General features: G+C 42.8%; 2 protein-coding genes across 2 annotated transcripts; one reads left to right on the top strand and one right to left on the bottom strand.

Moving 5' to 3' along the window:
• Nucleotides 1-2,056: 2,056 nt before the first annotated feature.
• ttc14 (tetratricopeptide repeat domain 14) lies at nt 2,057-8,520 on the bottom strand. The gene is made up of 12 exons (XM_068319378.1): nt 7,926-8,520; nt 7,620-7,750; nt 7,180-7,379; nt 6,677-6,761; nt 5,989-6,118; nt 5,662-5,817; nt 5,272-5,343; nt 5,029-5,148; nt 4,771-4,893; nt 4,489-4,606; nt 3,714-3,820; nt 2,057-3,328 (listed from the first exon to the last, which is right to left on the bottom strand). The coding sequence occupies exons 1-12, from the start codon at nt 8,057-8,059 to the stop codon at nt 2,353-2,355; spliced, it is 2,352 nt and encodes a 783-aa protein (XP_068175479.1). The 5' UTR covers nt 8,060-8,520; the 3' UTR covers nt 2,057-2,352.
• Nucleotides 8,521-12,045: 3,525 nt separating this feature from the next.
• LOC137599464 (salivary glue protein Sgs-3-like) lies at nt 12,046-15,040 on the top strand. The gene is made up of 4 exons (XM_068320418.1): nt 12,046-12,391; nt 13,370-13,450; nt 14,408-14,605; nt 15,036-15,040. The coding sequence occupies exons 1-4, from the start codon at nt 12,046-12,048 to the stop codon at nt 15,038-15,040; spliced, it is 630 nt and encodes a 209-aa protein (XP_068176519.1).
• Nucleotides 15,041-27,519: the final 12,479 nt, after the last annotated feature.

The raw sequence follows: 27,519 nt of genomic DNA, 5'->3' as shown, positions 1-27,519 counted from the left end.
GCCTGTATATTAATGGTTAATCTGCCCTAACTGGATAGACTGGGACGTGCAGCCTCTCCACTCCATCGCTGATGATGGGACCAGTAATGATGGAGAGGAAAAGCCAGAGGTTGACAGCTAAGCCCAGAGTAAGCTACTTTGGTACGGAGTAACGCACGGCTGGTCGCGCAGCCTCCAGTGTGTGTGTGTCCAGTTATTTAATTAAATGTGTGACTCCAAGAAGCTTAAAGCACCAAATAAGCCACGCAGCTTCTGTGGGCTTTAATTTGGTAAAGGAGGAGACAAGTGGGTGAGTTCAGGCAACCCGGGAATAACACGAGAAAGTTTCACACAAACGTGGTTCAGCGTTTCAAAAAGTATAAGACTGGAAGTGTTTTCTATACGTAATGGAGCCAAACTCCTCCACAGACCGCTGGCCCCTGTTGGTGAGAATCTGAAGGCGCTCTTTTTCAATTTAGTCCCTGAGGAACACCTGATCCAGATGGCCGGCAAAAGTCAGCTCATGGTTCAAACCTCTTCAAAAATAGATTCCATCAAAAATGTGATACGACTGAAACTACGGCATTTACAAAAACCAACCCAGTTCTTCTTAAAGGGCCAGTTCACTGAAATCTTTTTCCAGTATCACAAATATCTCCTTTCTTATAACTCTTCTACCTTTGTGCAGGATTTTCACTTCACCTGAAATTCCGTCATCTCGTCTTCTTGGGATGCTGACCCGCATTGGTTTTTATCAAATAAAATAGAAGCAGGAAAAATACAAATTTTATAAATTTAACATTAGAATTTAAAATTTTCATACTTAGAGCTAAAGTGAGATGAGGCTGACCCGATAATGATGCTGCAATCAAAGTCTGGTCGACATCCAATGTCTGCACCAAATACTAGCTGTTGAGATATTAATACAGTAATAAAAACGACGGCGCTTATGAAAGTCCTTCACCCCCTGGAGACCATGAAGTATCTACAAACATTCAAGTCAATCTGCTGAAGAATTTCAATCTGGACCAGCACAGAGGCCTAAACTGCACACAGGACAGCCTTTAACGTTAGCACGGCTCTTAAGATCGTGGTTCTATCTTAAAAACGTAGACTCAGAAACATTCCCTCTGTGGCTGGATGCTACGACTCAAACATGCTCTAATACACCGGCTGTCAAAGCCCTTTGAAAGTGTCCCAGATCAGGGCCTTGTGATGCTGCTCTGTTCACACTTTTCACTTTCGGACCAATTTTCTCCACTTAGGTCTGGGCCTGGCCAATGTGGAGGGAAATCCACACAAGCCAGCAGCACTCGCCCTTCCCTGGACTTCAAAAAGGCCCGGCACACAGCAGCTTCCACGCGTGTTCAGGATCAAAATCCTGCTGGAAAATGAAGCCTCTTCAAACTATGCTACTGAGCCAGAGGGGACAGAAACATCTCTTCTCTCTGGTGGGTGTGTCGGCCATCCTGTGAGTCGCTCGGAAAAAACCCCACGGAAAAATATTTCCATCACTGAATTTGACCGGAGGTTTTCAGGGAGCGTGATGACGAATGTGCAAGCTCTTTGCAACCGTTGACTTAAAACTTTTTGACTCTCTGCAGCAAAACCTCACCCAGTCCTTCCAGCATCACGTGGATCTAAGGGCCTTTATTGTCTGAAGAGTTTTATATAAGCAGTGATAAATTTTAGAATCATGAGGCAGCAATTCAAGAAGAGCTCAGATGGAAATAAGATATTCAGACGCTTAAGAAGAAACATTTCTCAAGGTTTTAATTTACAATAATTTCCAAATAATTCTCTTTTATAGTGAGTATAATTCAGAAAATGTATTATTTTGGTGAAAGGCTTTCTGTCATCACTAGTTAAGCGTTATGAGGCTCATTGTTGAGTTTAAATTTTCATATCGTTGCTTTTTTTTGTTGGAATTAAACAACTTTATTCCTGTTTCTTCAAATAGATAACTCACACATACATGGATTATTCTGTTGACGGAAACATCTTTAGGCATCAGTTCCCAGTTTGTTGAAAAGAAAAAACCCCTAACCCTTAAAAAAACAACACAACAACATCCACCTTTGATATTTCAACGCTTTATTGTTTTTACTGACTGTTTGCAGAACGTGTTGGATTCATTGCCAGAAGAATGATTAACAGTCAGGCTGTTGACAACAGAAACGTAAAAGCGACAGGTCGTAAATATAGGCAGTGACGGTGACGTGAACACAAGAACGGTTTTTGAACATTTTAATATTTGTACTGAACGTTGGTAACTGCTGGCGACAGGAGGAGAAAGAACCTTTCAAAATAAAATGAAAGTCAGCAGGATCGTTTCACTAGTATCGGGCTCAGTCTGGGTTTTAGCTTGTGTCGTCATTTTGGCCTGACTCCCTTCTCCTTCTCAAACTGGGCGATCTGATTAAAAATGTCCAACAAGTTGGTAGGGAGGTTTTTTTTAGCTCCTCCTCCTCCTCCTGGCGTGGAGGTCAGACCCCTCTGCTCCTGAGCTCCGCACGGGTTTCCTCCCTCTGACCTGCTCTCTTCCTCTGCTTTCCCTTTCCCCCACTCCTCTCCTTTTGCTTCTCCTTCCCTCTGATTCTCCTCCTGGCCTCTCCTCTCGTACCTGCTGCCCTCAAAGGAGTTCCTCCTAAAGGAGTCGTGTCTCATCCTACCCTCTGAATGTTTGGATGCAGAGCCGGAGTTCCCCAAATATTCAGATTTGATACTAGATTTCCGTGAATACTCCGACTCTGTGGAGGAGGAAGACACTTTCCTCCTCCTTTGCTCGTCTACTCTCCACCTCCTGCTGTCCTCCTTCCCTCTCTCCCTGCTTTTCTCCTTCCTTTCTCCACTCCTCTCCCCTCTTTCAGGGCTTCTGCTCACACTGTTGTCGCGTCTCCTCCCCTGCTTCCCCTCGCTGTCCCTCCTCTTCCTCCTCACCCTGCGTGACGAGTCCGAATCCTCGTCATTTGAAGCTGCTGACAGAGAATAGAGCCGACTGATCCTTCTCTCATCAGCATCCTTCTCCTCTGCCTCATACTCATCACTCTCTCCAAACGCCAGGACTCCTTTCTGATTGAGAAAGGTGGCAGAGGTGTTGGGAGGTGCAGGACACCACTCCTCCTCCTCCTCCTCTTCCTCCTTCCTGTCTCTCTCGCTCTTACCCTCCTTACTCCTCCTGCTCTCCCGTGAGGAGATCCTGCGATGGTGCTTACTTCCCCTCTTCTTCTTTTTCTTCTTTTTCGATCTCCTGCGAGAGGAGGAAGAGGACGAGGAGGAGTAGCTCCTCCTGGAGGAAGCAGAGGATGACGAAGAGGAAGAGGCCGACCTCTTGCGTTTTTTCTTCATCCTGCAAGAGACATTTACTGAAGATTTTGATGCTGACATTCTGAGATGATCATTTTTTGAATAACTCCGGTTTTATCTTCTAAACTCAGGTAAAAAATGACTTTGTGGACAAAACATCTTGAAAGCATCACAGCGAAACAGTGTTGCAGAATTTTCACATTTTCAACAAGAACCTGGAATCAATGCAAATCTTAGATCCGTCTCCATCGGATCTACAGCTTTTTTGCACACGTTACCGTGCATCAGCTGATCTCGGAAATGCTAAAGCACTGTTTCACTGTGGCTCCAGAATGCTTTTCCGACTGCAAAATGTCACCCCCTCCCGATTTTCCATCGTTATGGGGGCGAGTCTGAATTTAACCTTGAAAAGATCAGAGCAAACTCACCTCTTCTCTTCTTTTAAGATCTTACGCAATTTGTCGGCGCTGGTCTGGCTGCTGGAAGCTTTCACCTGCTCCTTCGCCAGCGCCTCTTCTCGCAGGCGAATCGATTTCTTTACGTTAGTCAGGCGAGGCGAGGCAAGACGTGATATTGGCAGGCAAAAAGTCCACAGAGACATTCAAACACATAAAAGGCCAAAGACCCGAGGCGTTGGTTCATCGATTCAGTCATTCGTGTTAAATTAAAAACGTATGCAGGGGGGGTTTGGGAAGCCGAAGGCATGAGAAGGGCGTCACAACAAAATAACACCAATGACAAAATGATCGAAGAAAAAGCAGAAAGCGATTTATTCACCAAAGAAGTGGCGTAATGCAAGAAGGACGTGGTTGGCATAGCAACAGGATAGATGGACAGAGGTACGGATGGATATGCAGAGGAAAGAGAGAGTGTTTGTTCCCCATCGACATAGAGAAGGGTTCAACGTTACCGTAGTGATACCAGGGACACAACGCACCACAGCGTCCAGGGGAGGAGTCGTCGTCAGGGTGCAGTTTATTTTTTTCACCCCCCCCACAGAGCAGGTGACAAGACCGTGGCAGTCGGAGGGTCAAAGGGCAGCGTCGCAGGGTCGCAGACACACACACACACGAAAACACTTCATCAGTATTACAAACCACAGACTAGTTTAATATCAAAGTTCAAAAACAAATAAGGCTTCATCCCCGCTGACTCCATGTCTGTGTGTGTGTGTGTGTGTGTGTGTGTGTTGTGGCTCCTCACCTGTATCGTTTCTGTGATCTTGTGAAGAGCTTCCTGCGCCTCCAGGTTCAAATCATCGAGAGACAGAGCTCTTCTGTACAAACCCTCCGCTGTCACAAGTTTCTCCTGTTCTTCCAGCCTAGATACACACACACACACACACACACACACACACACACACACACACACACACAGGCACACACACGCACACACACACACACACAAACAAACACACACAGATCAGTACCAGATGTAATGAATTTCACAGCTGTATCACTGAATATCAAAGGCTCTGCTGCTCACTGCTTTCCTCGCTCCACCAGCGTCTGGCACAGATACTTCTTGGCGTTGCGGTGATCTGGACAGTTCTCCAGAGCCAGCTCAAAGTCCGTTATAGCTTTCACAATGCTACCTTTGTTAGCGTACCTGTGAGTTAAAATCAGAGACGCAGAGAGAATCCGATCACTGGAGATGCATTAGGGAGGATTGCAAAGTCTAAGGTGGAAGAGAAACTGAAGAAACAAAAAACCCCGTTAGCAGGTTGGGTAACAGGACACTCACAGAGCTCCTCGTGCCACCAGAGCTTCCACGTTATTAGTGTCGATATCCAAGGCCTTGTTGTATTCATTCATGGCTTCCACGTGTCGGCCATGTTTGAAGTGGTCCACGCCTGCACGGACACTAAGAGACCGCAGACAGACGAGGTGATGTCAGTGATGTCAGAAACAGTGAACAAAGAGACGCTGAAGGTGAATCAGGATGATTTGAAACTCTCTGAGGTCAAAGTTTAAATTTTATTTTTACCACTTCAAGGCCCACGATGCAGACTGTTTCTTCCTGATCACGGAGGCAAAATCCTCCTCTTGGAAAAGTTTACTGTGGAGAAAAGATGATGATAGATATTAAAGTGATGAAAAACACTGAGCTAACAGAGACTAAAATCAATTCTAAAACTAAAACCCTCCCATAATTCTGTGTTTCACGGTTTGTCGTTTGGTTTTCAAATGCCTTCCGTGCGTCAAACAAAACAGTGCAGACTTAAATTTGTTTTCACTAAACCTCAAACAGACGATCAAGGAAATAAAAGAATTGTTGACTAGATGATAGAAGACTTCTTGCGATCCCCGATCGATCCCTACACTCCTGATTAGACCACAAATGTTCTTCCAGTGAAGCGTCTGCTGATGTCTTTACCTTTGTAGTCCTCTCATTGCCGAGGGTGGGCGGGTGTCGCTAATTCCCACCTTATCCAGCAGGTAGTCCACTACAGAAGGGTTGTGGTAACCATGGCAACCCATCAGTATCCGCTCGTATGTCTCGCTGGAGTCTGCGGCTGCGCGAACGCTACGACTAAGAGGAGAGGAGAGGATGTCTTTACTTTCTTTTCAGTCAAAAATGAAATCAGCTGAATATGTAGCTGACAGAGAAACACTGCTGCCATTCATTATTCATTCTTTTCACATGTTGTGTGTTTAAACACACCTTTGTTGAGTGTGTTGTCATGTCACATTGTGTACTTACCTGTAATGGACAGGAAGCTCCTCCCGGGCAACGACTCCCAGTTTGACGTGTTGCAGTCTGGGAGAAACAGAAGCCTGCAGGAGGGAAACTGTGATTTTCTCCTGGTAACGGTCAATATCTTTCACTGCAGCTATAAAAGGAGAATGTACAGAAGATGGGAGATGAAAAAACAAGAATAAATAAAAAAATAATCGATGTGCAACATTAATTAGCCACAATCATCATTCACATGTCCAGCTACCAAGTTAGAAACTGGTATCGTACAGAGGGAGAGCAAAAACAACTACCAAACTAAACGGTTGTGCATTGGTCACAGTGTGTGATTACAGAACAATGCAAGATTCATACCTGACTTTGAAACCAAATCAGTTAACAAAACACTGCACGGTTCTTTGCAATACAACGAGGAAGGCCTTAATTCATCTGAAAAGGTCTGACATGAAATGATTTTAACCTCCGTCATGACAAGAACAAGCCAAACAGTAGAACTCATTTCATGACGTAGCATCATGTCTGATGATAATGAACTCTGTAGCGATAAAAACACACGTAGCTTTGTTTATTTGCATCGGTGCCTCTGATGTAGCTGAAATAATAGAAGCTGCGCGAGTGAGAAGCTACCAAAGCATAAACTCAAAAAACCTCCAAAGAAGTTTGGGTGTTACAGACAAATCCAACAGACACTAACCTCTGATAAAGTCCCCGATCTGGTAGTAGGACAGAGGATCATCATGGCTGCCAGTGGAGGGAATTTCTTTGATATGACACAGAGCCTGTGCATACAAAAGAAAAGGAAAATTAAGATTTAATAACATTTAATTTTTTGGGGGGGGACACTTGAGCCGTTGTTAAACAATAGCTGTGTAAAGTCAGGAAACAGTTGGAAAGGGGAAGGATGGTATCGGGTAGCGAGCTAGCCGCTAAGAGGTCACAAACTAAATGGTTGTCACATGAAACTGCAGGAAAACTGATGTACGTGTTTCTGTATGTGTCACACAATTGTTTGAAAATGTGGACGGCGTTCACACGTTTTGTTTTGATCCATCAGGCAGGCGGTTGTGACAAATAAAAAAAAAAACCAAGTTATGCAATGCATACAAATGTTTTTACATTAACGGTAGGTGTCTCATTGGTTTTGATCTGATCCAACGTAGTTGAAGAACATCCAACAGATTTAGCTGGTCGACTTACCGACAGCTCCAGGTCTTCTATGTCTCTCTTTAGTCCAACTGCCGTGCAAAGCAGAGTGAGAAAGAAACCGTATTCTCGTATGTTGTTGATCCTTCCCACCACAATATCTCCTCTTTCCAAGTCCCTGTACAGCATGGCTCTTCTTTCCTCGAAAGACACCTCCATGAATAACTCCAACGGCGGCATGACGGCACAAGGCTCTGGGAAAGCAAAGATGCATTTCACTGCCTTCAACACGAACTGTATACACTGACACCACAGACGTTAAGCTGCAAATCACACACCACCATCTGTCAGAATCAACATGTTTTTCTATTTTAACAAACTTTGACAGAAGTAGATGTAGAAGTGGCTCAAGATCGATAGAAATCTTTACAAAAGGAATATTTTTCAGAGTTTGCTGTGAACAGAACCAGAGGTGAGACTGAATCCACACAAACCTGCCGCCTCTTCCTCCTCCTCGTAGTCCTCTTCTTGATGGGTGGCAGTTTTCCATGTCGGACAGAACAGGATATCAGCCTTCCTGGCGATGAACTGCTCTACCAGCGGGTTCCCACGTCCATCACCATTACTACTCAAAAAACACACATTTCAAAAAAATGAAGGAGAGGAAAACGCTGAGTTCTTGCAGAAATTCATTGCCAACTCCAATGCATACCAATTTTTTAAATAGTTAAGGGGTAACAAGAGTGGATGGGGGAGGCTTGTGAACTTGTGAAAGCTGACATCAGACCTTGCACACTTACCTCTCATACGTGGTCTTGCCCAAATCCGACACCACAGCCTGGAAGTCTGGGTTTTCTGTCTGCTCACAATTCAGTTTGTTGAGTAATGGTTCTCCGTGATAGGCCAGACACTGCCTCAACAAATCTCTGTCCATTTTCAGAGGACTACAGTCACATCACAACACGAGGTATATCTGGAGCAGCCTGTTGAAGCCATAGGTTAGCTCAAGCTAGCCCAAATTTAACAAATGTGACATTTTCCTTGTTGTAGAGACAATTTAATTTCTCTCTAGGAGGCACTTCAATCTGTCAGAGTTGTGTATCGAGTCGTAAAACATTGGATTATTTAGAAAACTGAATCATAAATAAGGTAGTATGGATGTGACGTTGTTAGCAATGCATTTTTAGCTAGCTAGCTAGCTAGCTAACACTGGTTCGTCATGATAATGTTGGCTAATCTTTAAAAACTCGCAATAGTTCTTATTATTTTAAATCTGTGAATTTAATTGATTTCGCAATACACAACTATCGTTTAACATGCGCAAAACTGCGCTTTGGCTGCAAACTCAACCTGTTAGCGTTACTCACACTCCGAGAATAACACATATGGACGAGTACGCATGCGCAAGATGTGTTACACTTAAAAGGTCCGGTGAAACACATCTAGGAACTGAAGGCTGATTTTTGCTCGTCTGCTCCTCTTCCGTGTACGAAATACTATTTGCGTCTGTGAAATGCGTTTTAAAACAGTCATTAAATATGTGGTCGTTTTAAAGCAATTAAAGAATAAACAACAATCAAGTTCAATAGTTTTTTTCTACTTTTGAAGTTGTAAACATTTAAAAAGAAAGAAGATACATGAGCTCTTAAAGGCAGGAATTCACTCAGGTTTTCCAAGTTTTTTGTGTTTTTAATTTTTTTTTATATATTTACATTTTTCTGAATGTGAAATATAAAATATTTCACATTTATAAAACATTTTACAGAATAAACATGAAGTGTTTTATTCTGTAAAACACTTTGCCACTGTCTTTTGAGAAATGCTTCATGAATGAATATATTTCAATATTACTGTATTATCAGTTTGCACTGACTTACAAGAATAAATGCTCAGGGAGAGAAAACCTTTTCCAAGTCATTGGACCGACAACCAATGGTTGCACAAGACCCTTGTTAAATTTTATTTAATTTTTATTTGTTGAGCTTACAGTTTTCATCTTGTTGATTCAAGCAAAGCAGTGACAACAGTAACTACAGATCACTCAGGTATCACACACCTCCACAACAGCTATTGTCACTTGAACCTGAACAACAGAAAATTGTTTTGAGGCTACGTCAAAACAAAATTCAAGATATCTGGAAAATAAAATGTGTGCAATCACCTAACCTCAGTTCACTTTAGTAGTGAGTTAAAAACAAATAATGTAGAATAGAGTCAACAAAAATGAAACCAGCGAATAGGAACTGTACTTAATGAATAAGTCACCTGAAACAAAACTTGTTCCAAACTTGATGAAGGTTCTTTGTAATTTTACCTAACAGAATCCCATTTGACAGAAATGGCATGTAAGATTTTTCCAGTACGACAATGAAGCATTGTTGTGCAAACATGTTCATTTTTTTTTTTACATGTCTCACAGGCTCAAGTTGGACTCCTGACAGCCAGTAAGCGAATGGGTTTATCGTACATCCAGCCATTGCTATATCTACCATGTGCTTTATGATATGGTTTTAGTGCCATGTATTTTGTATACATCTGTGACTTTGACCAACCTAGTTTTTCAGGTTATATGACGGTGCCCAGTCTCACCAGAGCCTTGTTACTCCCTTTAAAGCCGAGGGAGGAGTAATTTCCAAAAAAAAAAACCCTGAATGGAATGTACAATCTCAGACAAACGTTATCTGTGGCTGGACTACTGACAAGTAACACCAGTTTTTCATGGAGAAGATGGCTGTTTATTGGATATTTTTGATGGGATATTTACATTCATCCTCTGTTCAAGGTAAAACTTAATTGCAAGATTCTTCACAAGAAAGGTTTTGATGGCTTTCCTTGTTTATATTTTACTTTCTCAAGTGTCTAATAATGTCAAACTAAAATGGAACAGTACTCTGAAGGTAAACAGTAGTTTTACATTTGATATTGACCAAATATTACCCTCTGCTATTCATCTAGTGCAACAAAATAACATTATTTTCAAGTATTAAATTTCCTCCAATCAATACAAAACAAATGTTGGACTAAAAATGGTTATCTATGACCTTAAAAATAGATGAGGATTAATTTTAAACATGATTGATGTGGCTCATTAATGGTGTAAATTTCAAACTGACACTGACTGCCAGAATGATGTTTCCTTCATTCATTAATTTCATGTTTCAATCATAAATGGGAGCATTAACAGGAATCAGTTTGCAGACAGCATCAGGTTCCACTGTTTCACATCTTAAAACTCAACTACAATGTGGAAAAAATAATTACATTATTGCTCTGAAGCAATATCAGTTATATAATTGCAGGAAATGTTTAGATTGATGTTAACATTGAAAAAAACACATTCATATACCTGAAGATCATAACAAATCACAGATAGAAAACTGATGCACTTCAACCTGCCAGCCATCTCTGAGCGAGACAATAGCACCAAACACAAAGCAAGCAAAGCCTCATGGTTACAGAACAGAAAGAGGTTTCTGATTTTTTCGATTGTTGTTTTAACAATTGGATACATTTTATATTCTAATACAGAACTGACATATACTACAAATAGAGAATAAGTAATGGTTTTATTGCTCTATAGTAAAAGTCATCATATGAGATAAATTTATCATTTAGCGGTTTTACTCACTTTGTTTAGTTTTATTAATTACTGTCATATTATTTGTTAATTAAGGATCAAACATAACTATGACCTCATCTGAAGGTACAGCAACCACATCTTCAAGTGTATCTATCACTACAGAAGATAGTCCAGCTCCAGCAACCACAGCGATGGTCACAATGACCGTGGATTCAACCAGAAGAATTACGGAGCCAAGTGTGGTCCGAATGAATGCCATCACAACGTCAGATAATTTAACTGTAGCTCCTCTGACCGCAAGTCCACCTACCACTACGCGAGGCCAAATGAACACAAAGGAGGAATTCACTCTCACTATTCCACTTTTTGCTCAAACCAACACAACTTCAGATATTTCCCCAACAGCTCCAGCCACTTCCACTGGGAGAACAACCAGTATGGCTTCATCCAGCACAGTTACAGACATTTCTCTTCCTCTAACAACTAAGACATTGACCACCATACCTACAGAAACCCCCAGCGTGTCTCAAACGGCGTCAGCTGCAGTCAACACCACTCCAAATCCAACCAGCACAATAACACAAACCACTCGGAGTCCAATGACTGCAACAGAGGTTACCACATCTGCACCTGTAACCATCACAATTTCAGACGCAACAACTCTAGCTCTTATGACCACAAATGCAGCACACTCTACTCCAGGTCAAACCAGCTCAAATACAGAAACCACTCCACCCCCACTGACAGAAACAGAGGCCACTTCAGCTCTACCTCCAACCAGCACAATTACAGAAATCACTCTGGCTGAAATAATAGCAACACTGGTACCCTCAACTTCAGATGCATCCACCAAAACTTCAGAAACCTTCACTTCAGCACCAAGGAATGTTGATTCAACCAGCTCAAATACAGAAACGACTCCACCCCCATTGACCGAAACAGAGGCCACTTCAGCTCTACCTCCAACCAGCACAATTACAGAAATCACTCTGGCTGAAATAACAGCAACGCTGGTCCCCTCGACTTCAGATGCATCCACCAAAACTTCCACAATTGCAACTGTAGCCCCAATGATCACAAGTCCAGCTAGCACTACTCCAGGTCAAACCAGTACAAATACAGAAACCACTCTGGCTCCAACAATAACAACTGTGACCACCTCATCTCCAACTCCAGTTAGTACAATTACAGATACCACTCTGGCTCCAACAGCCAAAATGGTCGTCACCACATCTTTTGCTCCAACCACAATAGATGACACCCCTTTTGCTCCAACCACTTCAATTGGAGGCAAAACCAGTGTAAGTCTTTCCACAACTCTGACTCCAATGACTGGAGCAATGGCCACCTTAACTCCAATTCCAATACTTACAACATCAGAAATAACAACCACAATGTCCACAAGTCCAGCCACAGTTACTCAAGGTCAATCCAGCACACATTCCGACTCTATTAGAGCTACAGCAAGCACAACAGTGTCCCATTTAGCTGGAGAAACTACCACCCTGGCTCATATGACCTCAACTATCACCAGCACCACTCCAAATCAAACAACTACAGACATACAAACCAATTTGCCTCCAATTCATGAAACAATAGCTACCACAATTCCATCTACAGCCATCACAACATCAGATAAAACAACTGTAGCTCCTCTGACCACAAGTCCAGGTACCACTAATTCAGGTCAAACCAAAACAAATACAGAAACCACTCCAAAAACTGTAGCAGTGGTCACAATAAATCCAGATCCAACAATCACAACTTTAGATATTACCTCGTCAGCTCCAACCACTTCCACTGGTGGCAGAACCAGTACGGCTCTCTCCAACACAAATACAGACACTATTACTCCTCTAACAACCAAGACATTGACCACCATATCTACAGAAACCACCAGTGTGACTCATACGACCTCAGCTGAAGCCAGCACCACTCCAAATCCAACCGGCACCATCACACAAACCCATTGGGGTCCCATGACTGCAACAGAGGTTACCACACCTGCATCTGTAACAATCACAACTTCAGAAGCATCTACTTCAGCTCTTATGAACACAAATACAGCCCACTCTACTCCAGGTCAAACCAGCTCAAATACAGAAACCTTCCCTCCAGCACCAATGACTGAAACAGAGGCCACTTCAACTCCACCTACGACCAACACAATTACTGAAATCACTCTGGCTGAAACAACAATGACACTGGTGCCCTCAATTTCCGCTCCATCCACAAAAAATTCCAATATTGCAACTGTAGCCCCAATGATCACAAGTCCAGCTAGCTCTACTCCGGGTCAAGCCAGCACAAATACAGAAACCACTTTGGCTGGAAAAACAGTAACAGTGGTGCCCTCAACAGTGTCATCCAGCACAACCTCAAATACAACAAAAACAAGTGCTGTGAACACTACTTTAGTCCATATTAGCAGAAATACAGTAACCCCTCTGGCTGAAACAATGGTGGCAGTGATCCCCTCAACTTTAGCTCCGGGCACTAAAACTTCAGACAAGACAACTACAGCTCCTATAACCACAAGTGTAACTGACAGTACTCCAGTTCAAATCAGCACAAATACAGAAATTTCAACTCCACCAATATCAACAGTGCCCAACTCAGTTTTCACCCCAATTAATACAATTACTGAATCCAATCTGACTCCAGGAGCCACAACAGTGGCCACCACAACACAAACTCCAACCCCCACAGCTGCAAAAACCACAAGTGTGGCCGTCACTACTCTAGGTCAAACCAGCACTAAGACAGAAACCACTCCAGCACCACTGATCTCATTAGTGGCCAATATGACTGCAAAGCACACTAGTGTGACTCCGTTGACCTCAACTGTAGCCAGCACCATGTCAAATCCAACTGGTACAATCATCCAAACCACTCTTGCTCCAACCACAAAATCAACACAAACTCCCACCACCATGGGTCAAGCCAGCACAAATACAGAATCAAGTCTAGCTCCAAACATTGAAATGCCATCCACCTCAAATCCAGCTACAATCGTTCCACTTACAGATAACACTCTCACTCCAGCAACAGAAGTGGCCACTATAACACAACTTACCACTTCAGGAATAACAACTGTGACTCCTGTTACCACAAGTACATCCACAACTAATTTAGGTCGAACATATACAGATGCAGACACTGCTCTTACTCCTGCGATTACAGCAGTAGCCACTAATAGTGCAGAAACCACTAAAGTGGCCAGTGAGACCTCAACTGTAGCCATGAATACTCGAGATCCAACAAGCACAATTATACACAATACTCTGGTCCCAACGACCACAACTGTGGTTACCACAGTTCCAGTTCCAAGCACCACAACTTCAGATATGACCACCTCAGCTCCTACCAGTTCAATTGGGAGCAACACTAGTAGAATTACAATTACAGATACCACTCTGGCTCCAACAGCCAAAACGGTCATCACCACATCTTTTGCTCCCAACACCACAGATGACACCACTTTTGCTCCAACCACCTCAACTGGAGGCAGAACCAGTACAACGTTTTTCACAACTCTGACTCAAATGAATGCAACATCAGCCACCCCAATTCCAACTCCAATTCCTACTTCAGAAATAACAACTACAATGACCACAAATCCAGCCACAGTTAGTCAAGGTCAATCCAGTACAAATTCAGACACTACTCCAGCTACAGCAAGCACAACAGTGTCCCATTTAGCTGGAGAAAATACCACCCTGGCTCATATGACCTCAACTATCACCAGCACCACTCCAAATCCAACCAGCACAATAACACAGACCACTCGGGGCTCAACGACTGCAACAAAGGTTACCACACCTGCATCTGTAACCATCATAGCTTCAGAAGCATCAACTCTAGCTCTTATGAACACAAATACAGCCCACTCCACCCCAGGTCAAACCAGCTCAAACACAGAAACCACTCCAGCCCAATTGATTGAAACAGAGGCCACTTCAACTCTACCTCCAACCAGCAGAATTACTGAAACAACGAGAACACTGGTCTCCTCAACTTCCAATATTGCAACTGTAGCCCCAATGATCACAAGTCCAGCTAGCTCTACTCCGGGTCAAGCCAGCACAAATACAGAAACCACTTTGGCTGGAAAAACAGTAACAGTGGTGCCCTCAACAGTGTCATCAGGCACAACTTCAAATACGACAACTTTAGGTCTTACAACAAGCGCTGTGAATACTACTTCAGGCCAAATCAGCAGAAATACAGAAACACCTCTGGCTGAAACAACAGCAGCAGTGATCCCCTCAACTTTAGCTCCGAGCACTAAAACCTCAGACGTGACAACTCTAGCTCCTATACCCACAAGTGTAGCTGACAATACTCCAGTTCAAATCAGCACAAATACAGAAATTCCAAATTCAACAATAGCAACAGTGGGCACCTCAAAACTTACTCCAATTAATGCAATTACAGAATCTACTCTGACTCCAGGAGCCACAACACACGTTCCAAACCCCACAACCACAGAAACCACAAATGTCGCCATCACTACTCTAGGTCAAACCAGCACTGAGACAGAAACCACTCCAGCACCACTGATCTCATTAGTGGCCAATATGACTGCAGAGCACACTAGTGTGACTCCGTTGACCTTGACTGTAGCCAGCACCATGTCAAATCCAACTGGTACAATCATCCAAACCACTGGTCAAGCCAGCACAAATACAGAATCAAGTCTAGCTCCAAACATTGAAATGCCATCCACCTCAAATCCAGCTACAATCGTTCCACTTACAGATAACACTCTCACTCCAGCAACAGAAGTGGCCACTATAACACAACTTACCACTTCAGGAATAACAACTGTGACTCCTGTTACCACAAGTACATCCACAACTAATTTAGGTCAAACATATACAGATGCAGACACTACTCTTACTCCTGCGATTACAGCAGTAGCCACTAATAGTGCAGAAACCACCAAAGTGGCTAGTGAGACCTCAACTGTAGCCATGAATACTCGAGATCCAACAAGCACAATTATACACAATACTCTGGTCCCAACGACCACAACTGTGGTTACCACAGTTGCAGTTGCAAGCACCACAACTTCAGATATGACCACCTCAGCTCCAACCAGTTCAATTGGGAGCAACACTAGTAGAATTACAATTACAGATACCACTGTGGCTCCAACAGCCAAAACGGTCGTCACCACATCTTTTGCTCCAACCACCACAGATGACACCACTTTTGCTCCAACCACCTCAACTGGAGGCAGAACCAGTACAACTTTTTCCACAACTCTGACTCAAATGAATGCAACATCAGCCACCCCAATTCCAACTCCAATTCCTACTTCAGAAATAACAACTACAATGACCACAAATCCAGCCACAGTTAGTCAAGGTCAATCCAGTACAAATTCAGACACTACTCCAGCTACAGCAAGCACAACAGTGTCCCATTTAGCTGGAGAAAATACCACCCTGGCTCATATGACCTCAACTATCACCAGCACCACTCCAAATCCAACCAGCACAATAACACAGACCACTCGGGGCTCAACGACTGCAACAGAGGTTACCACACCTGCATCTGTAACCATCATAGCTTCAGAAGCATCAACTCTAGCTCTTATGAACACAAATACAGCCCACTCCACCCCAGGTCAAACCAGCTCAAACACAGAAACCACTCCAGCCCAATTGACTGAAACAGAGGCCACTTCAACTCTACCTCCAACCAGCAGAATTACTGAAACAACGAGAACACTGGTCTCCTCAACTTCCAATATTGCAACTGTAGCCCCAATGATCACAAGTCCAGCTAGCGCTACCCCGGGTCAAGGCAGCACAAAAACAGAAACAAGTTTGACTGAAAAAACAATAAAACTGGTCCCCTCAACAGTGTCATCAGGCACAACTTCAAATACGACAACTTTAGGTCTTACAACAAGCGCTGTGAATACTACTTCAGGCCAAATCAGCAGAAATACAGAAACACCTCTGGCTGAAACAACAGCAGCAGTGATCCCCTCAACTTTAGCTCCGAGCACTAAAACCTCAGACGTGACAACTCTAGCTCCTATACCCACAAGTGTAGCTGACAATACTCCAGTTCAAATCAGCACAAATACAGAAATTCCAAATTCAACAATAGCAACAGTGGGCACCTCAAAACTTACTCCAATTAATGCAATTACAGAATCTACTCTGACTCCAGGAGCCACAACACACGTTCCAAACCCCACAACCACAGAAACCACAAATGTCGCCATCACTACTCTAGGTCAAACCAGCACTGAGACAGAAACCACTCCAGCACCACTGATCTCATTAGTGGCCAATATGACTGCAGAGCACACTAGTGTGACTCCGTTGACCTTGACTGTAGCCAGCACCATGTCAAATCCAACTGGTACAATCATCCAAACCACTGGTCAAGCCAGCACAAATACAGAATCAAGTCTAGCTCCAAACATTGAAATGCCATCCACCTCAAATCCAGCTACAATCGTTCCACTTACAGATAACACTCTCACTCCAGCAACAGAAGTGGCCACTATAACACAACTTACCACTTCAGGAATAACAACTGTGACTCCTGTTACCACAAGTACATCCACAACTAATTTAGGTCAAACATATACAGATGCAGACACTACTCTTACTCCTGCGATTACAGCAGTAGCCACTAATAGTGCAGAAACCACCAAAGTGGCTAGTGAGACCTCAACTGTAGCCATGAATACTCGAGATCCAACAAGCACAATTATACACAATACTCTGGTCCCAACGACCACAACTGTGGTTACCACAGTTGCAGTTGCAAGCACCACAACTTCAGATATGACCACCTCAGCTCCAACCAGTTCAATTGGGAGCAACACTAGTAAAATTACAATTACAGATACCACTGTGGCTCCAACAGCCAAAACGGTCGTCACCACATCTTTTGCTCCAACCACCACAGATGACACCACTTTTGCTCCAACCACCTCAACTGGAGGCAGAACCAGTACAACTTTTTCCACAACTCTGACTCCAATGAATGTAACATCAGCCACCCCAATTCCAACTCCAATTCCTACTTCAGAAATAACAACTACAATGACCACAAATCCAGCCACAGTTAGTCAAGGTCAATCCAGTACAAATTCAGACACTACCCCAGCTACAGCAGGCACAACAGTGTCCCATTTAGCTGGAGAAACTACCACCCTGGCTCATATGACCTCAACTACCACCAGCACCACTCCAAATCCAACCAGGACAATAACACAGACCACTCGGGGCTCAACGACTGCAACAGGGGTTACCACACCTGCATCTGTAACCATCATAGCTTCAGAAGCATCAACACTAGCTCTTATGAACACAAATACCGCCCACTCTACCCCAGGTCAAACCAGCTCAAACACAGAAACCACTCCAGCCCCATTGACTGAAACAGAGGACACTTCAACTCTACCTCCAACCAGCAGAATTACTGAAACAACGAGAACACTGGTCTCCTCAACTTCCAATATTGCAACTGTAGCCCCAATGATCACAAGTCCAGCTAGCGCTACCCCGGGTCAAGGCAGCACAAATACAGAAACGAGTTTGACTGAAAAAACAGTAACACTCTTGCCCTCAACAGTGTCATCAGGCACAACTTCAAATATGACAACTTTAGGTCTTACAACAAGCGCTCTGAATACTACTTCAGGCCAAATCAGCAGAAATACAGAAACACCTCTGGCTGAAACAACAGCAGTGGGCACCTCAAAACTTTCTCCAATTAATGCAATTACAGAATCTACTCTGACTCCAGGAGCCACAACACAAGTTCCAAACCCCACAACCTCAGAAACCACAAATGTCGCCATCACTACTCTAGGTCAAACCAGCACTGCGACAGAAACCACTCCAGCACCACTGATCTCATTAGTGGCCAATATGACTGCAGAGCACACTAGTGTGACTCAGTTGACCTTGACTGTAACCAGCACCATGTCAAATCCAACTGGTACAATCATCCAAACCACTCTTGCTCCAGCTGCAGAATCAACACAAACTCCCACCCCCACAGGTAAAGCCAACACAAATACAGAATCAAGTCTAGCTCCAAACATCGGAACAGCATTCACCTCAAATGCAACGACAATCGTTCCACCTATAGACGCCATTCTAACTCCAACAACTGCAAAAGTGGCCACCATAACACAAGTTACCACTTCAGGAGTAACAACTGTAACTCCTGTTAACACAAGTAAATCCACAACTAATTTAGGTCAAACCAATACAGATACAGACATGACTCTGACTCCTGTGATCACAGCAGTAGCCACAGAATCCACCAAAGTGGCTGGTGAGACCTCAACTGTCGCCGTGAATACCCGAGATCCAACAAGCACAATTATACACAATACTCGGGTCCCAGCGCCCACAACTGTGGTCACCACAATTTCAGTTCCAAGCACCACAACTTCAGATATGACCGCCTCAGATCTTACCAGTTCAATTGGGAGCAACACCAGTAAAGCTGCAATTACAGAGACCACTCTGGCTCAAGCTTCTACAGTGGTTTCCACTTCACTTACACCTCCAACCAGCAAAACTACAGTAACCACTCTGGGTCCAACAAAAGTGATCACTTTAACACCATCTCCATTCACTATTACTTCAGAAACTATGACTGCAGATAGACTGTACACAAGCACAGCCACAACTGCTGTAGATCAAACCAGCACAAGTGTAGAAACCACTGCAGCTCCAACAGTGTCCACCTCAACTCCAGCTACAATTACTACAAGTACAGAAACCACTCAGGTTCCAGGAACAGCACCAGTAGCCACCGCACCAACTTCAGAGACCATAACTGTATCTCCTGCGACCACAAGTGGAGCCACAACTACTCTCAGTCAACCTAGCACAATTAAAGAAAGCACTCTGGCTCCAACACCTGCAAAAGTGTTCACCAAAACTTCAGATACCACCACTTCAGATCCAACCACCTCAACAGAAGACAGTACCAGTACATCTCCAACCAACGGAATTACAGAAAGCCCTCTTACTCCATCAACTACAACAGTGACCGCCACAACGCAAATCCCTACTACCAAAAATTCAGAAACCATAACTGCAAATCATGTGATGACAAGTGTTGCCACAACTATTTTCGTTCCAGCCACTACTCTTGCTCCAACAACCACAGTGGTAGCCACCTCAACTCCAGCTCCAGTTAGCACAGTAACGGAAACCACCGATTCAACCACTTCAAATAGTACAGCACCAACCAACACGATTGCCAGCACCAATCTGGCTTCAGCCACGGAAGCAGTGGCAACCACAACAAAAGATTCCACCATTACAACTTCAGAAACCGCAGCTGTAACTACACTGACCACAAATGCAGCCACAACTACTGTCGGTCAAACCAGCACAAATATAGACTCACATGTAACAGTGGCTCCAGTTCCTACCAGTAGAATTAAAACAACTCTGGCTCCAGCAACCACGCCAGTGGTCACCACAACTTTAGTTCCAGCCACAGCAACTGCAGAAACCCCAATAGCAATCACTTCAACTGCCGCCAGTCCCATTCCAGCTCTAACCAGCAAAAATACAGAAACCACTTTGGCTCTAACGTCAGCACCAGTGGCCACCTTAAATCCAGGTCCATCCATACTGGCAGCCATCAATGTAACTGTGCCTCCCACTTCCACTGATAAACCCATCACATCTGGCACTTCAATAAGGCCACTAAGGACTACAGCTAAACCACCAATATCTCAAGCCACGTCTTTAACCTTCCCAACTACAGGAAGAACAGCAACACAAGGTATCTGACTCCCTGATTTTACTTTTATTTCCCTTTGTTGTGTAGGTGAAAATATTCCAAGTGATCAAGAATAAATCAAAGTCAGGTTTATTGCCATGTATCCATTTACATATGAGGAATTTGCCATTGTATTTTGGAAAATACTGATGAATATTGTACAAAACAAATTAAAAAGGAATAAAATAAAAATAAAATGTTACATTTCTTAATACCTCAGGCTTGGGTTCAGTGGTACATCTAAGGATAAAGTTAACTTCCTTTGGAGACTTCAACAATGGACCCATCACTCAACTTGTTAAGCAGGTATGTAAAGCAGCATTTATAAAGTAGCTGTCATTTAAAGGCTGTTCTGCTAACAGTGATGTTAGTGAGATAGATCTTCTGATGTTTATGCTCTCTATATTTAGTTCTTGAAAGAGCAGCTCCTCCACGGATCCGCCCACACAGTCGTAGTGACAAATGTCAGAAGGATTGGAGTTTCACCACTGAAGCTGGAAGTAGAGGAACATAAAGTCTAAAGAAAGCAATTCAAGCTTGTGCTGGTTCTACCTTTTCACAAAGATAGGAGAGGGATACCTTCGGTTTTACAATTAAAAGATACTTTTAGATGTTGTCATAGCTTTGTAAAAAAGCAAACCTAAAAATAGCTCCCTATGATTCCCAAACAATACTTTCCTTATACTAGACTGCTTGGACTTGAGCTCAAGTGTCAAGTTAATTGCACAGAATAATGGAACACTCAAACAATTCAACCCGTAAAAGAGGTTTTCATGGTGTCCTTAAATCCCATGCTCTGTAACACAAGCAGCAGCTCCTATGCTAACCCCGATGTCTCTGTATAGATCAGGAAATATTTCACACTTCACACAATACCAGCCTTGATTTAAATCTGGAACCAAATATATACCTGGAATCAGGGGACTTAACTGTCCATCAGGTGTTATTAAGGGTGGAGGCTGAGCAGACGGAGCAGTAGGAACAGAGGACAATGTAGGCAGAGAGGACGGGCTAAATGCAGGTAAAGCTGATATGTATGAATGTTATATATACTGTAAACCAAACATATAGGTATACATATGTGTGTATACATCTTTTTCACTTGGTACTCTGGGAGTAGCATCAGATTAGGGATACAGGATTATGATGAACCATGCAGATGAATTAATGTTGTTTTCAAATGATTCTTATTTACCATGAAGCTGAATCAAAAATTCTACAAAAAAATTAAAAGCAAAAAATTGTATTTTCTCTCAAATACTTTTTAGAGTCATAACAAAACAAGTGATGAAGTATTTCAATGCTTATTTCTGTATTAAAATTGCTATTTTCATAGTGCATATGTGACTAAACCATTTACTGTAACATGTTAGTGATCAATGACATGATTTTTCCTCAGATTTACAGCTGAGTTCATCACAAAAGATTAATTGATATGGAATATAATTAATCTGCAATCTTAGATTAGATATATTCTATTTTGTTCTGTTGCGCTGATTTGAAAGATGAGTAAAGAGATATGTTTTTGAGGATCTGTGTTCTTTCAGCACCCTTTGGAACAAAGAGATGATGTTTGCAGAGTGGAAAACTTCAAAATATTGCGTGAAAACATAAAAAAAAAGAGGAAATTTTTAATGCATTATATGAATTTTCAAATATTAAGAGATACAAAGCAAATTAATTAGTCTCAAAGTTATAAAAAATTAAAAGACAATATGGATGAAAGTCTAGAATGCATCCACTCATTCCAGTATCTGTACACAACTATGAAAGGTCAACACGTTGATTCATTCTTCATTGTTCCCATATCAGAAAACGGGTTCAGCACTTATTATAAAGGACACCTGACTCTGAAAACTTTAAACAATGCCAACACTTCTCTTGCCTCAATCATCAGCTTACATGAGTCATAGCAACTAATGCAACAACAGCGTGGTGGCGTTCTGCTCAGCCACATTGTTTTCATCACTCATATCGAAACCACCTTCAGTGAAAGGTGAGGTATCTTCTTCCCTTCAGACAGCCTCAATATAACAACACTCAATGGTGCATTGATGATTACAAAGGAAATTACTGTGGAATACCTGTAAAGTTGAAATTCTAAACTCTGAAATCTCCCACATTTCTAACCTTAAAAGGAATTATAATAATGGTACTATCCTCTAACTCAACATTATGAGAATTCAAGGAATTTGAGTTTTCCAATGGAAGCCTCATGTGCATGAAAGTCAAAGTAAATCCAAGCATGAATACGAAATAGAAGCATCTTCAATATGCAAGACATTGAGAGTTTTCACTATACAATGCCAGATCATTAATCTTACCATACCAGCTATCAAGATGTGCAAACCTTTCAAATACGTTTTTTTTTAACTGAGACTTCAGATTCACAGACTGTTGCCTGATTATCTGCTGCTATGCCGTAACCAAACTGGGTTTTGTACTCAATCCTGCCATCTATGAGGAAATGTTAACAAAAATTAGTTGGCAAACACTTCACGCCAAGAAAGAAAGCATTTTAGAAAAATTTACTTTTTTGTTCTTCACGTGATCTTGAGACACATGTCATTTTCTTCTTCATTGGTTAGTAAACTGTAAACCCAAACTATTTACAAGTTGAGGAAAATATAAGAAAACATTTAATCAATATTTATGTTCCTCAGCTAAAACTCATGTTGCTATGTAGCAAATTTTTTTTTTTTTTACAGACAACATTTTTAAAATAATTTTCATGCAGGGTGCAGCATCTATTCGTTTATGCAAAATGTTTTTTTATATGCAGCAATATTCCTTTTCCTTAAATGTACCGTAACTGAATGTTACAAAACTTCTGTATTTTTGAAAGAAAGACAGCTTGTGGTCTTTAATAAATCCTTTTCAGAATAAACTTTATTTGACATGGTAATTTCAACGCAAACAAATCTTTTAAGAGTGGAGATCTGCCTTGCAAAAATATGGGGAAAAATATTAATCAAGTGGAAATTCTGCTTTTATTTAAAATATTCCATCAGCACATGTAATTATTAATATTAAGAAATATTTAATTAAATTAACAGGAAGGCATTCTTGCATCATTAAAAATGTGTGCACTGAAGGTTCATTTACTAGGAAATTGAATCTATATTGCAGAAAAACTAGTAAAATACTAAAACTAAATTAAATATTAATGACATTAAAGATTGTTTTGAGGTGAACAGTTATTACTTAGTGATGATTAACATCTAAAACTCAACCCTAATTCTAATAAAACACCTTTCTTAAAATATTTAGCCAAAAGAATGTCTAGAATGCCAGCGCTGACCCTGAACCAGTGAGGCTTTAAACAGCACCAATTCCTCAGCAACTAATGCTCACAGATCAGCCTCTCCACTTCCAGCGCTCATCCAGGATGCTTTCATGAACCGTTCTTTACGTCATACGACGCCGGCCTCTTCATGTGCTTCCGTCTGTAGTTGTGTAAAGCCCAGGGCCTCCAGCACAGCTCTGCCCAGCAGTGTCAGCAGGTCTGCAGCTGCCTCCAACCCCCGGGGCAAGAAGAGCTCCAGAGCGCAGGTGGAGGCGAATGGCAGACGTGTGCGTGATGTGCTCAGGTCCTGGAATGACATGTGAAGGTTAATCGGGAGACGGAAAACATACGGAAGCACACTGAGGTCATTCAGACCCAATAAAACCCTCCCTTTCAGACCAACCTGCGAGTAAAAATGCAGAAAAATCGATCTGGAGAATCCAAGGGGAGGTAGATGATCTGCTCCTGTGATGAAGGCGAGGAGGTCTTCCAAGGAGAAATCTGCCTCGCCGTCTGACAAGTACAAATAAATTAGAATCATTTCCCCCTTTTTTTTTAAGCACCATCCATCCCTTCATTCTTACCTCCGACTCGGGCGACGACGGCCTCCCAGTGTTCAACTGTTGCCTCCTCAGCTGCCCTCAGCGGATTGTCTGGGTGGCTGTAGCAGACGGTGAAAAGCTGTTTGAACTCTTCTGATGTCAGGGGCTGCTGATGCGAGCTCGTCATCAGTGGTGTGAACAGCTCCCAGTGGGTCCGCACCGTATCCCACAATCCACCACAGCTGTTCATCCCCTCTTTGAACTGGGAAATCATACTGGCCACCCTGAAGCGAAGCAGAGGGGCAAGGATGTTTGTCATTTCAGGGTAGCCATTCAAAATCACATGTATGTGTGTGTGTGTGCGTGTGTGTGTCCTACCTATGGTAGATGTGATGTTTGACCAAGCAGGTATAGATGGTTGGTATTTCATCAGATCGGGCGGAATAGATTCCAGGGATGCCACAACTCGACACCCAGTCACACAAACTGAGAGACAGCAGCTTCTCATCGGTGCAACTGTGCAGCTACAATGAGGGGAGGAGTGTTATTTCACCAGTGGTGCTTTTTGTATGCGTGCTCATTGGGTTTATCAATGAAATTGTGCATTATTATGTCATCAGTTCCAAGTACAGAGGTGTGAAGCTACCTGTTTCAGTCGAATCTGTGCTTCAGCATCGACAATATCCCTCCAGCTGAAGTCCTGCAAAGATGGATTCTGACCGCACATCAACTGTGACAATGAGACAATACCAAACACATATGGACAAAAAAATAATTCACATCACGTTAGATAAATCAAACATGTCTGCCAATGTAAGAATGAGACCTAAAAGTGGAATCAGAAGGAACAACTATGAAAATTTCACAAGAGATAAACCTGGTAGAGCACAGGGTGAAGACAACGAGGTCCAGGCCCGCCCTGAGTGAGAGACCAGCCAATCAGAACGCCGGCTTCATAATACTTCCTGTCTTCAAGAGCTTTGAGGTCATAGGTCAAGAAGAGATGCCCTGGAAACCCCTCAAAGACGGAGCTTTCCTGCAGCTCAAGCAAAGTTAATCTGTTCAAGAAGAATTTACATGTTTAACATGATAATTTACTGATATATGTTGAAATGCATGATTAAATTTTTTTAAATTTACAACAGTTAGTTGATTCTTGACTCACTCAGGCATTAAATGACTACCTGAAGAACTCTCTGAGGGGTCCCTCGTGGCCGTCAGTGTCCTCCTCACTGAAGGAGATGATGGCAGGGGTCCTGAAACAGAAGTCTGGGCTCCTCACCACCTTCAGAGCCTCGTGGAGCAGATCCATCCTCTCCACATGGATGTGGGTTTCTGCATCTCTGTCCAGGTTCTCCTGCCTGAACGATCTCAGAACGGTGTCCAGGTCGAGTGTGAGCTGTGCCCCAAAAAAATGTCATCAAAACTTACGATTAAGGTTAGTCAGGAAGTTGTATTTCTTTTCCCATCCACTGGTTGGAATAAACCCACCTCCTCTGGGGTGCTGCCACCATGAGGCGGGGTCTGCAGCTCCAGCTGCTCTACTTCATCTGGACTATTCTTTATTCTGTCTTCCAGACAAAATTTCTTCCTTACGAGAGACAACATGCAAACAAACATTCAGGAAATCCCAGTTTATCACATTTAAGTGTTTCCTCAGGATTGATTGATTGATTGATTTCCTACCTGGCCAACACAGGTGCTGCATTTACTGACCTCTCAGTTTGTAACTGTAGAGGGAAGAGAAGCATTTTACAAAAGGATCAGTTTCAGGCAAAGCTGGGTGAAGCATCATAGTCTATAAAACTATTCTCCATCAACATCTCAACTAAAAAAATGAAGACAGGAACTTTTTCCAGTCTTAATAGCATTGGATTGTCTGTTCTACTATTGAGAAGCTAATGAAATGCTTGTGCAGCATGAAACAGGTACCTTAAATTGATCACATTTCAAAGTTCACACACAAATAAAGCCTCAAGTCGAAACAGAGCGGCTGTGCCTCACCTGTGGGCGCTCGTGGTGGCTCTGGATGAACAGAGCGCCGTCCCTACAGATCCCCAGTACCTGCTCTCCAGTCCAGCCCTCTGCAGGCGTGTCAGGGACAAACAGCACCCTGGAGCCCTGCAGGCCCTGGGAACCATGGGATGGAAACCTCCAGATGTCAGTTTGGATTGCTTTGTGTTCATATGCATGCATTCAGTCACCGTTTGGACCTCTGACAAGTTGACGTATCGACACACCTGGAGGTATGTGAAGGAGAACGGCTGCTCCGCCTTCACAAACAGGCCCCGAAACAGCAGCGCTAGTCGATTCTGCATCTGATTGGCTGACCAAGAACTATCTATAGTGATGCGGGCGGTGAGTCCCATGGCTGTAAGTGCTGCACGTTCTTTACCGTGTGAAACAACAAGTCTGGAGGAGGAGGAACAAACATTTACACGCCTTATACTTTTTTTTTTTTTTAATAAAATCAATGCGCAGAAATTTCTGAGACCATAATATCGGGACATGGACCAGAGGACTGGTTTCTGTGGCCTCACCTGGTCTCCAGGTTTCCCCTGGGGAGACAAACCACGTCAGTGACCACCAGGCCTCTCGTCTGCAGAGTCGGTCTCTTCCATTTGAGGTGATTTCTTTTGTCGAGTGACGACTGAAACACACAGAGTAACAACATCCAAAAAAAATTATCCAGGAAATCACCTGATTTTTAGTAGAAGTCAGAGTCATATTTGCCAACTTATCCTAATAATACGTTTCTACCTTTGGGTATTTAATTTGGTTTCAGTTTTTCCATTCATGCTCACCCTGCTGAAATGTTTGCCATTTTTGAACTTAAAAAATATAACTTGAGGTGATGTGTGACAGAAATGAAAGTATCATGTGACCTCACCTTCACCTGTTCTCTAACAGACCCTCTGAAGGGTGGAAACACCTGGAAGGAACAAGGTTAACATCTCATATCGGTAGAGATAACACATTTAAATATCACAGCTCGACAAAATGATTTTATATACACTAACCTCCATTTCTATCACAATTTCCCCTCCTCCTGATTTCAGGGGCCGCTGTTTCACCTCTTCCTTGGCCATCGGCTCCGTTTTGACTGTGGGCCGCAGTCTGGGTTGGATCTGAACTACTGGCTCTAGTTCTGGTTCTTCCTCACAGACCTGGACCAGAGGATGCTCCAGGTGTCTCTG

Source organism: Antennarius striatus, chromosome 7 (assembly GCF_040054535.1).
Source record: "Antennarius striatus isolate MH-2024 chromosome 7, ASM4005453v1, whole genome shotgun sequence".
Taxonomy (NCBI): Eukaryota; Metazoa; Chordata; class Actinopteri; order Lophiiformes; family Antennariidae; genus Antennarius; species Antennarius striatus.
Note: the sequence above shows the minus strand (reverse complement) of the source record. Positions and strands in the feature narration are given on the sequence as shown.

Bases quoted from the DNA above. Each gene is read 5' to 3' on its own strand.
- ttc14 (XM_068319378.1), bottom strand. From the start codon at position 8,059: ATGGACAGAGATTTGTTGAGGCAGTGTCTGGCCTATCACGGAGAACCA. The intron at 5,818-5,988 runs GTAAGTACACAA...CTCTCCTCTTAG, and splicing joins GAGCTTCCTGTCCATTACAG to TCGTAGCGTTCGCGCAGCCG. The intron at 3,821-4,488 runs GTGAGGAGCCAC...ACTAACGTAAAG, and splicing joins AGATCACAGAAACGATACAG to AAATCGATTCGCCTGCGAGA.
- LOC137599464 (XM_068320418.1), top strand. From the start codon at position 12,046: ATGGCCACCTTAACTCCAATTCCAATACTTACAACATCAGAAATAACA. The intron at 12,392-13,369 runs GTCAAACCAAAA...ATCTGACTCCAG, and splicing joins TCCAGGTACCACTAATTCAG to GAGCCACAACAGTGGCCACC. The intron at 13,451-14,407 runs GTCAAACCAGCA...TGTCCCATTTAG, and splicing joins TGTGGCCGTCACTACTCTAG to CTGGAGAAAATACCACCCTG.